Source organism: Eublepharis macularius, chromosome 2 (genome assembly GCF_028583425.1).
Source record: "Eublepharis macularius isolate TG4126 chromosome 2, MPM_Emac_v1.0, whole genome shotgun sequence".
NCBI classification, from domain to species: domain Eukaryota; kingdom Metazoa; phylum Chordata; class Lepidosauria; order Squamata; family Eublepharidae; genus Eublepharis; species Eublepharis macularius.
In genome coordinates this window covers 200,644,566-200,656,851 of record NC_072791.1, presented here as the reverse complement: position 1 = coordinate 200,656,851, position 12,286 = coordinate 200,644,566, and the positions used below count along the sequence as shown (strand labels likewise).

General features: G+C 40.8%; 1 protein-coding gene across 2 annotated transcripts in view; it reads left to right on the top strand.

Moving 5' to 3' along the window:
• Positions 1 to 12,286, top strand: part of SP3 (Sp3 transcription factor) — a 39,203-nt gene that overhangs the window by 24,744 nt on the left and 2,173 nt on the right. For both annotated transcript variants that reach the window (XM_054970459.1, XM_054970458.1), the window contains 2 exons: positions 11,565 to 11,757; positions 12,006 to 12,202. In XM_054970459.1, coding sequence (XP_054826434.1) covers positions 11,565 to 11,757; positions 12,006 to 12,202 — 390 coding nt within the window. The remainder of the gene's footprint in view (positions 1 to 11,564; positions 11,758 to 12,005; positions 12,203 to 12,286) is intronic.

The following is a 12,286-nucleotide window of genomic DNA, read 5'->3' as shown; positions in this document are numbered from 1 at the left end:
TCCTTGGAATTCGACAGGGTGCCGTGAAGGCGTTTTCTCCAAGTTCTCAGGAATCCATCTCTAGCAAAGCACCTGAACATAGTGGAAGCCATCAGGCATCTCCTTCGGATCAAGGCAATAGAACCGGTACCTGCACATCTTCAAAAGCAGGGAGTGTACTTGGTTCTTTTTATGGTCCCAAAGAAGAACGGGGACATGCGTGCCATTCTGGACTTGAAGTGGCTGAACCTCCATATAAGATCCCGGAGGTTCAAGATGGAGACGCTGAAGTCAACTGCAGGGGCCTTACAGCAAGGGGATTTCTTGGCCTCCATAGATCTGTTGGAGGCCTATCTGCATATCCCTATCAAGGCTTCACACAGGAAATTTCTCCGTTTTGCCTACAACAGGGAGCATTACCAATACAGGGCCCTCCCCTTCGGTCTGAAATCCTCCCCAAGGGTATTTACAACAGTCCTGGTAACCTTGGTGGTCTTCCTCAGAGTACAAGGGGTAGCCATGTCGCCCTACCTCGACGACATCCTGATAAAGGCACCATCCCGGGAGTCGGCCCAGAGGGCAGTGGAGACCACCATGGACTGTCTGGAGAATCACGGCTTCATCATCAATCGCCAGAAGAGTATACTTACCCCGACGCAGAGAATCTCACACCTGGGTGTAACACACTGATGGGCAAGATGTTTCTATCTCCAGAGAGACAACAGAAGATCCTGACTATGTTAGAGACAGTTCAGAAAAAGAGAGTGAATGGAGGTTATGCAACTGGCCAAATTACAAGCAATGATGGTGTCGTGTCAGGACGTCTTGCAGTGGGCCAGATTTCATACTCGGCCTCTACAGAGAATCTTGCAACCCTTTCAAAGAGTCATCACTCACAGATGGTACAAGAGAGTGCAAATTCCTCTCACACTGTTACAGGACCTGTCCTGGTGGATGGAGCCGGGCAGGTTCGCGGAGGGTTCTCTCCTCAGGGAACCCAAGAGAGTGACTCTAACAACAGACGCGAGCCTGATGGGCTGGGGTGCCCACATGGAGGGACAGCTGGCTCAAGGGGAGTGGCTTCCTGAGGAGGCAGAGGCCAGCATAAACCTCCTGGAGCTCAGAGCAATACGGAACGGGCTCCTGGAATTTACGGACAGTCTGAAAAGGAAGCATATGATGGTCCTCACCGACAATATGACAGCAAAGGCCTATATAAACAGGCAAGGAGGCAGCAGGTCCAGGACCCTGAGCAAAGAGGCAGACAAGATCTTTTGGTGGGCAGAAGAAAATCTAAGGTCCATAAAAGCAAGCCATGTAGCAGGACAACGGAACGTCCTAGCGGACTGGCTGAGCAGGAACAGGATATACCAGTTGGAGTGGAAGCTGAGCGAGAAGGTCTTCGCACAGATATGCAAGAGGTTCGGGACGCCGGTAGTGGACCTCTTCGCCTCGACCTGAAACAACCAGGTGGCACGATTCATGTCAAGATACAGAGACCCGGGGGCCATGGCAGTGGATGTGCTGTCCCAGGACTGGCCTCGGGGCCTTCTATATGCCTTTCCCCCAACGAAGATCCTTCACAGGGTAATCCAGAAGATAGTGGATCAGGGGGCAGAGGTCGTACTAGTCGCCCCTTACTGGCCACGGAGGCCTTGGTTTCAAGAATGGAAGAGACTGACGTGTGCAGAACCATGGATTCTTCCTTACAGGGAGGATCTCATAACTCGGGGAGATCCGACACCCGGACCCCAGGGCTCTAAAGCTAAGAGCTTGGAAGTTGAGCGTGGCCAGCTTGAGGCTTTAGGTTACCCTCCAAAGGTGATTTGCACAATGCTAGCTTCAAGGAAAGGCTCCACTAATCACAGCTATAACAGGACGTGGCAGGTGTTTCATGAGTGGTGCGAGAAAAAGGGACTGGATCCTATGTTGGCATCCATAAAACAGATTCTTTTATTCTTACAAGACGGACTGGACAAGGGACTCAGTACAAGCATGCTGAGGAGACAAGTAGCAGCCATTTCAGCCATCAGAGGATCCAAGAAAGGGACCTCTCTTACTAAGCATCCTCATGTGAAACGCTTTCTGAGGGGGACTGCCTTGCTTAATCTGCCCCAAGTGCACCGTTTCCTGACTTGGAACTTAAATTTAGTGCTAAATGCGCTCACTAAAGAACCGTTTGAGCCCATGGCTACTTGTTCTCTTAAGGAATTGACTCTAAAAACAGGGTTTCTGGTTGGCCTGACTTCGGCGAGAAGGGTGTCAGAGTTAGGGGCCTTAACTGTGAATAGGGAATTGTGTACATTCCATCAGGATAAAGTGGTTCTTAGAATGGATCCCTCCTTTATTCCCAAAGTAAACTCAGCCTTTCATAGAGGGGAGGATATAGTCTTGCCATCCTTCTGTACCAACCCTAAGCACGAGAAGAAAAAAGAATGGCACAAACTAGACGTTAGACGTGCACTGAGTTTCTATATTGATAGAACCAAGCAGTTTCGTAAGGTAGAAAATCTGTTCGTCTCGTTCAAACAGAGTGCAGTGGGGAGCAAGGTGACCTCTTCGACCATCAGCAGGTGGATCAGGGAGTGCATAAGTTTAGTGTACAAGGCTAGGAAAGTAACCCCTCCAAAGGGGATTACTGCCCACTCTCTGAGAGGGACGGCCACCTCGGACGCTTATAGATCCTTCCCATCCTTGGAGAGAATTTGTAGGGCAGCGACTTGGAGGTCAGTACACACCTTTACCAAACATTATAGAATAGATCAAATTGCTTCTGCGGATGCTGCCTTCGGCAGAAGGGTGCTTCAGCACGTCCTGGAAGCTTAGTCCACTCGCGCAATGGTTCATTACTAGGAATACATCCCAGCGTCTTGACTGCCCCACTCAGGACCACAGGAGAATGGAAGATTTATTACTTACCGAGAAGCTTCCTTTCTTGGTGGTCCATGAGTGGGGCAGTCGTAACCCACCCAGTTATGAAAGGGGAAGGGATGAGCAGCTAAAAGAATAGACCTAAGTGGACCAGTTTAAGTTACTTAATCGTTGAAGTGTTCATGTGTTACAAATGATGAATAAAGTTGTCTTGTTAGTATTATGGTTGTATAATTCAGGTGGTGAGAGCCTAGTATGAGTTGTGGGGAACTGTGAGGGCTTGGAAAGGAACTGAAGAGCCTGGGAGCCTCTCCCCCTAGGATCGCAACTTTGTTCGTCCGACCCTGCTTATGAAGAAGGAGGAGCTACCCAGCGTCTTGACTGCCCCACTAATGGACCACCAAGAAAGGAAGCTTCTCGGTAAGTAATAAATCTTCCATTCCCTACACTCAATATAGATATTTGCAGCATCTTTGTCTCCTTCTTTGAGTTGATGTCATGTGGAGCAGTGAGAAGCACATACGGAACTGTTGGGGGCGGGGGCTGAAAAGTGAGAACTATCTTAAACGGTTGCTGTCTAGGTTAACTGGGAATTGGCCCGTTTTTAAAATTTTCATGCTAATGTTAAAGTTAATGTTCTTTCTCAATCTTCTATAAAGACTTTGATAAAGGATGCACTACTCCAGTATGCAGGCCTTTGCATTAACACAAGTGGGTGTCTTACCCTTGTGAGGCAGCCACAACTTGTGTGTCAGGACAGTTGCAATGAAATAGTTTTTTTCTGTGCTGGACACAACCTCTTATAACATGCAGATTTCAGCAGTGAAACAGTAGACTGACATGATGTGATCCCAGGAGATACTGTAAATTTTCAGCAAGCAGGAATGCTAGGCAGGCAGGGGCCAGCAGAGATCAGCTAAAGGGAGCAGATTTGAGCTGGCCGTGGGTTTGTGATGAACTAGCCTGTGTTAGTCATCACCATCACAGCTCAGCCAGCTTTACTGATTTCTGTTTTGAAAGGAGAAAACTCCAAAGCTACTTTTGTCTTACTGGGTTATATATTTGTTTTGTCTCTCACCTAACAAAACCTGATTCAGCCTCCATCCTACCTAGTTATTGACTATCTGGGTCACTGGCAAGTGCATTTACTTACTCCACTGAGCAAAGTCAGAAGCCTTCCTCCCCTGGAAGAGCCACTTAATTTGGAAGAAGTCTCCATAGGCTGGAGGAACTTCCACCAGCCTATGGCAGGATGCGGGCTGCTGCTGTTGATTGCTATTAGAGAATTGCCAAATTACTTGCCAGACTAACCTCAGCAGGGTTTGTACCTTCCTGGACTAACTTGTATTCCAGTGCTTGAAATGCTGAAATGAAAACAGTGTTGATTATCATGGGGGATGGCAGTCTCATCATACAGTAAACATGCCCAGATACCCTGAATGATTCTAATTGGTTTATATATCATAGGAGGTGGGTGGTCACCCTTTGACCAGTTGTAGTAGCCTTTCTGTATTAAACAGGTACATTTGCAGTTTTCCTGGAAATTATTTTCCCTAAGGAAAAATTCTTTTCAGTTTTAAAACTTGGTTCTTTGAAAACATTTGGGAATAATAGAGGAGGCCTATGAATCTTGCCTCTGAGGCCTATGAATTTGGCTTTGAAAAAAGATTCACTCTTAGAAACCTGTAATTAAAGTAGATGTAGATGGCAGAGAGATTTTGAAAAATGTTTTCTGTTTCCATGTCAAATGATTTAATTTCATTACTAAACTTGATCACCTTGCCTGATACCTTCCATGGCTGTAGCATCAGTGCCTTCTGTGAGGCACAGGCTTGACTGCTAGTTGAAGGGTTGAAATAATAATAATAAAATAAATTATCTGTATTCTCTGAAGTGTATCAGTGTGTACAAGAGAAAATGAGCCCGTCTACCAATGGTAAATATTATGTAAAATACATAATTTGAGAAAAGGGTTCACATATGTGTTTTTGAGTATCCCCTGCAGCAAGACACCTGAAAGGCTTCTTCTGGAAGTTTGGGAAATCTCTAGTATCACTTGAATCTGCACAAAGAACTGCAGTTGAAAGACGTAAAACGTTGTGTGCATGACATGGTTTGAGAATGTTTGCCCTTCCTCTATATCCTGTGGAATTCTACCAACCAGTCATCAGTGGAAGAGAGAAAATGGATTTCAACTTTCAAAACAGTCTTTTGCTGGTGGCTTCGGAACCAGAGAAGATGGAAGCCAACTGAACTTGCTCTCCAACCCTGAACCCTTAAACTTCAAAAACATTGCATCAGACTCAGTCAATTTCGTGTACAATGGGAAAATCTGATTCAGGAAAGAGTAAACAATCTATTAAGACAGTAAGGAAAACTAAAAATCTATTTCAGTTACTAGACTCGCCAGAGACGGAGACCAGCTCTATCTCACTTCAAACTAAAATGGCAACCGCTCCTTTAACTGCCATTTCACCACAGGATTTAACATCTGAGTCTCTGGACACTAAACTAGCAAGGCTAGAAAATAATATTTTGAATCAGATGTCACTAATTATCAAGCCCCTGGCAGATCAGATCGCTGAAATCCGACATGACTTACAGATAGTGAATTCAAAAGCTGATACAGCACTCAGTAAGAGCACTGTGGCAGAAAACGATCTGAGGGAGCAGCAAGCATCAATTGATATGCTTAAAGAAAAAATGTTAAAATTAGACTTACTCTCCAGGCAGCGGAACATCAAGATTAGGGGCTTGAATGAGGAAGTTACACGTAATGTCGACCTTACAGCCTTTATACCCACATGGCTCTCCCATCAACTCCAATTGGAGGTTTCACCAATAATAACAAAGGCTTACCGGATTGGCTCTCTTAAACACACAAAAAAAGAAAGTCCAAGGGATGTGCTAATTGAAATCCCTGATCAAAGAATACGAGTGAAAATCCTTAATGAAGCAGGAAAGGATGGCTCTATATCTTATAAAGGTACTCCACTCATCATTCTCACTGACCTTCCAGCTGAGATTTTAGAAAAAAGAAGAGCTTTGAAATCAATAACTGTGGCGCTGCATGAGGCAAATATAAATTACAGATGGGTGAACTACACAAACCTGCTTGTCCAATCACAGGGAAAACATGTTATAATTGAAAATGAATTATCGGGGAAGCAATTCCTACAAACTCTGAACTTTGTTTCACCCATGGAGTATGACAGAGCTTTGCAGAAGCGCAAAATGCCTCCTTCATTATCACCTTCATCCATTAAAGGGAGTAAAATCCCCATCAAACATATCTAACTCTTACTGAAGCTGTAGTAATCTTTGTTAATATACCTTTATAGATGTTATATGTATCTTTGTAAATTTAAATACTTCTTAGAGGTTATGGGATAGGGGTTGGGAGAACCAATTTAGAATAATTAAAATAGTTCTAAGCTCCTTTCACTAAGTAACAAAGTAGTTAGTTTAGGCTGATAACTGTCTTGCTTAACCTGAGCACGACAGTTACGGATTGTTACTATTTTACCTTATTTAAGTCTCATTAACTTATAGAATAAGACGAAGGGGAGGGATGGGTGAGAGGGGGAGGGAAATTGGGGTGGGGTTATTTTTTCTCTTCTGTTAAGTATCTCATAATTATTCTTTTATTTATCTAAAATTAAAATAAATAAATAAACATATAAATAACAAAAAGGGGACAAAATATTATTGAAGAGGAAATAGAAGATTTGTCTGGGTTTAGGGCGGGAACTCTAACTTCCCAAGAAGTCTTGCTGTGCGATTATTTCTCTATATTTATAAAATAGATTTTGACATAGTTACATTTCTACCCACTGTCAATATAACTTCTAGTCATAACAATAATTCCTATTAATAATTAATTATAAATATTTTGTCGGTAGTAATATTTATTATTAATATTGTAATTGATAGGATTGCTCATTACTGTATTAGTAAACATGAAAAAACAAAAAAAAACCCAAAACACAGTCTTTTGCTGTTCTTGCTATGCAACTTTGTGCAGAAGTGTAATTTGAGCTAATTGTTTATATTATAGATGTCACTTTGTCTCTTACAGTAGTGAAGATTATTTACACTTTGATGAATTAGTCCTTAAATTTTCAAGCATTTTTGGAAATGAGTACTTGGAAGATTAAACTAGCCAGATGTTTCTGACCTAAAATCAGTTGCATTCAGTTTATCATTAGAAATACAAGAATTCTTAACTCCATGCTATGGAATATTAGCTTTTTCTTTGTCTCAGAAAAGCCACTTCTCTGTGGTCAGAGCAAATACAGATTAAACGCTCATAAATCATGTTGCTCTTCCTGTCTTTGGGCATAGTGGTGCTTTTATGGGGACCCTCCAGAACAGCGTGTTAATATGCTGTGTAGGGCTATAAATGGAAAGGAAAACTTCAGTGAATGTAGTTTGTCTAAAGTTGGAGTAAAGAGAGGTCCTTCTCTTATCTTTCAAAGTTCCACCTGGACATCTGATTTATTAAATCACTATCACTCCTAAGACCCTTAGTCATTTTGTTTACGGTTACTATCATCTGGATCCTAAACACAATGTGAAAATAAATATTACTGAAATTGCTGGAATTTAATGGGACACAGTCAGTGATGTCAAGTGAGTTGACATGTACACTATTTTTCTTGTTGCTCAGGAAGCATCTTGTCTTATAACCACTTCTGGAAGCATGATCCGTGTCTTGAGACTGATGGACGATACTACTGTTGCATGCCATGGCTGTCATGTCTATGAACTTGTGATACCTGTCTCCGTTTTATGAAATCATTGTTTTCTTATGCTCCCATAATTCCTCTTTTATGATATCCATGTGGCAGGCATGATTCAAATATAGAAAGAAAGAAATCTGCCAGTGATGTGGGTTTCCTGGAAAAAAAATTAGAATTGGAAAGTCTTTCACTAACATTTTCCAGAAAATTCTCCAATGCCCATAATAGAGCATGATATGATTTAACAAGTTTATTTCTATTTCTATTTAATAAACAAATTTTAAAAGACCCAATGTGAATTTCACATCCAAATAGTAACAAATACTTGAACTGAAGTATTTGATTGAGAGGGGGAAATCGTGTCTTAAATGTTTAAATAAATTCAAAGCTTTATGTGGAAATTATTTTTATTGGGATAATACTTTAACTTTTTATAAGACAATATATAGCATGGACTTCCCTACGTTGTTTAAATTTAAGGAAAAATCCTAAGGGCACTGAGAAATGTTGATACTATAATGTTATAATGTTAGCTCACTGAAAGAACTGTATGCTCTGTAGCGAGTGTAACTGCCCACTTAATCTATTTCAGCACAATATAACTCTCCACAGAGGTCACTGGAGCACCTCAGTTTCACTATTGTTTTTTATCACTTCACTTGCATTACTTAGTAGTTCTATATCATATTGGTGACTATTCTCACCATGTGAGAATAGACATATAAATATGGATCTTAGCATTTGTTTTGATTTGACCTGTACATCTAATCAGTTGAATTCCTGTTTTTTAAAAAATTGGTTTATTATGTATTTAAGATTCCAAACCTCTTCCCCCAGTGCCTGGTTTACAAATCAATAAAACATATGTACACTCACACAATTCCTAGGGATAGTAACCTGGAAAAATATTAATTACAGTTTTCAAACTGCCAAGCTTATCTAATATTGTATTGGCAATAGCATCCATTAACTGTTAATTTTTAGAAATGGGATCTCCCCCCCACCCCCCACAGGCAAATAAAGCACTGGGGAAAATATCCAATTTGGAAAATTTTTCCACATTTCTGGAATCTACAAATGTGGAGACTAGTTTTACTTCCATGTCCACTTAAAAAATTGTCATGTATTATCCAAATAAGTATCTGACAATTGTACCATCTGTTCGCTCTAATTTGTTACTGTATTTCCCGAACTACTGAGCTAGCTTAGTGTAACGGTTAGTGTGTTGGACTAGGATCTAGGAGGCCCAGGTTCAAACCCTCACTTGTCCCGAAGCTTGCTGGGTGACCATGGGCCAATCATATGTTCTGAGCCTAACTTGCCTCACAGGACGAAAGGGAAAGGAGAATGATGCATGCTGTACAAGTGTAATTAACAGATTTATTCAGTTACCCCATTGATTTCATTGAACCTAAAAGGGTGTAACTGTTCAGGATTGTATTGTAAATCCCTCACCTGTTTGAAATTAACTTGACAGAACACTTGGTAGCTATAGATGGTGCACAAAATAGCTACTTATTGTATTAGGAGCAGAAATTATGCAATAATCATTGTAATTTTTAAATAAGAGTGTTTTTGGTTTGCAGCAGTTTCTTAAGCAAGCAACATTGAAGGGAAATGTATTTTTAAGACACCCCTCCCGGGAAAAATGTTGGGAAAAATTAAAATGCGTTCAATACTCTCCTGTCAAACTAATTTTTCTGCTTGAACAATATGAAATGTATCATTTATAATTTACTTAGGATATAAAATTGCAATATTTGACATATTTATGGAATTTAAAAGTTATAAGTGCCTTAGTTTTCTACAAGCAAAATTGCAAATAGACCTAATACTTGACAGAAAATTGCAAGCTTGATACACTCTGTGCTACCTTTGCACATGTAACTTACTTTTTGCTGTCTGATTAGAGAGCTCAGTTTTCAGTGAAATTTTCAGAGTTTTCCTCTGAGGATTTGGTGCAGTTTCTGCCCCTTATTTTTTCTCTTCTTCAAGGAAGGGCAATAAGCTACTTGTTAGGCAGTCTTTGGGCATATGTGTCACAATGGTTCAAGGGAGAGGTGAAAAGGTCAAAAACAAGCGAAACGTTGGGTCCGAAAGACAACAGAAGGTATACACAGTTGAAAAAACCTTGAATGCTCCTCTCATGAAGATTATGTGCAGAAATGCGTCTTGGATTTAAGAACGGTTTATGTCTACAGCATGCCTATGTTGTCTTTAAAAAAGTTTCACTCATTCTAAAAGAGAATATTTCACAAGAGATTTTTTTCAGTACTCCCCCAAATTTCCAATTTTTCATCAGAAAATTTGAAGAAAAGGTCTTAGAAAAACTGGGGAAACTTTTTTTTCCTGGACTTTCACATCTCTTGGTAAATGTGATGTATAGTTATTATCATGTAGCTTGTTTTGCTTGTCTAAACTGTTGTACAGACACTCTGGTGGCTTTTAGAAATGTAAGCAAAAGAAATTAACAGGCTGTGTCTCACAATGAGATCTTTAAATCTTTGGTGCTTCATTGGTTGCCTATCCCTTAGCAATGGGACAAGATCAGGAATCGAGAATTGTAGTAACTGAATTGCTATAGGCATATAGAAATTTCTGTAAACAGGAAAAGGAACTTCTCTTTTCTTGGCCTAAGATGGCTGTGTATCGGAGAATGGTCACTTCCATGCCTCCTCTTCAGCCACAAATTCCAGGAAAATGGAAGGGCTGGAGCTCAGTTCCTTGATTAGCCATGATGCTGAGCTTTAATGTAGTTCTGAAGCTGCTGCAGCATTAAACACATGCTCTACAGCTAAGGCACATGGTAGGTAATAATGACACCTTGTTTACTGGTCTTCAGTTTACATGCATGAGAGTTGTGGTGCTCTGCTCTGGGTATCATTAGAGTGTAATCCTGTGTGGAGTTACTCCAATCTCAGTCCACTGAAGTCAATGGCTTTAGAGTGGAATATCTCAGCATAGGATTGCGCTGTTAGTGTAAGTGGTGGTGGTTCATCATGTGCAGACAGTCTGGATCTTTGTATGGCCCTTCTCTCTCTGGAACATAGAAATTCTTTCTACTGCTAGTGCACGTGTGCCAACTCCTCTTGTCTTTCACAAGCTCTACGGTTAGAGTTTCTTTGCATATGTAAATTAATTGAAACACACATACACTTTTGAATCCATTGTTAAATAATTTAATTTGGGCTTTTGCTCTTAGACCAGCCAGCCTTTTTTAGGCAGTCATGATCTTACTTTCAGTTGCACTCTTGTACCATAAGGCTTGCAAACACAACCTTGGATCCAGCAGTATGTAAATGGAAACATAAATTGATTTGGCACAGTTTTGCTTTAGCAAGTTCTGGTGCAACACCTAGCAGTTTTGTCCATCTATATTATAGTACCCAGAAATTGTTTGCACAAGATCTTCACAGTGTGGACACAATAGGTTTGACAGTGCAAGCAGCTACTGGAGTCATCTTCTTGCATTCCATTTATGCAAGAGCTCGAGTGGAAATTTTGCACTGGATCCAACCTGCAGTTTATAATTTACAAGGAATTTAATAAGCATGTAACCTACTTTCAGCTTTGTATTCCTTTTATTTTACAAACAAAGGCATTTGTTTATTTAAACCAGAGTTCTTGTGTAAGTTTTATACTAAAATGTTTCCAACAGTCCTTGGTAGTAAACCAAAGATACCATTTCTTCCCATTCTTCTATGCAAAATGTATCTTTTCTAGCCAGCAAAGCAATTACTTTTCTTAATGGTAACAGTTGTAATGCTAAACTTTTTTGTATTGGTATTTGAAACCTCAGTAGCTAGGTGTGCCTTTTAAGTTCAGAATTGATGTCAGTACTGGTAGTCGCCAAGAGCACCTGACATTTCAGCTGGAGCCCAACACTATGTATGTTAAAGGTGAAAGATCCTTAAGGTTTGCTTCTCCCTTTTAATGGGCTAGTTTTTGATCAATTTGGTTTTTTCCCCTCAGATATTAGGATTAAAGAAGAGGAGCCTGATCCTGAAGAGTGGCAGCTTGCTGGTGATTCGACACTGAATACCAATGATCTGACGCATTTGCGAGTACAGGTGGTAGATGAAGAAGGGGACCAGCCACACCAAGAAGGGAAAAGATTGCGAAGAGTTGCTTGCACCTGTCCTAATTGTAAAGAAGGTGGTGGAAGGTGTGTACTTTGGCTTCCTATGTAGTAAATGTCCTTAGAATCAGTGAGGCAAAAGTGAGGGGGTTCACTGATTTCCAGACCTATAGCTATGGGAATTCTCTCCTTGCATTTCTAGTGGAAATAGGCCAGTAGCTAATAAGGGGACTAGGGACTGTGTAGTGGCTCTTTGCTTAAAGCGAGTATTACTTGCTTTAAATTGTCTGGCAATACCATGGTCAGCAACTTTGTTTTAATGTACATTTTAACAGAGGCACTAATTTGGGGAAAAAGAAACAGCACATCTGTCACATACCAGGTTGTGGAAAAGTGTACGGAAAGACATCTCACCTGAGAGCTCACCTCCGCTGGCATTCTGGAGAGCGTCCATTTATTTGCACTTGGATGTTCTGTGGCAAAAGGTTTACCCGCAGTGATGAATTACAGCGACACAGGAGAACGCATACAGGTTATCTATGTTTGTTTATGGGGTGGGTGATGGGAGAATAACATGTTAAGCTTGAAAACCTTCCTGATAGTTAAAATAATCTGA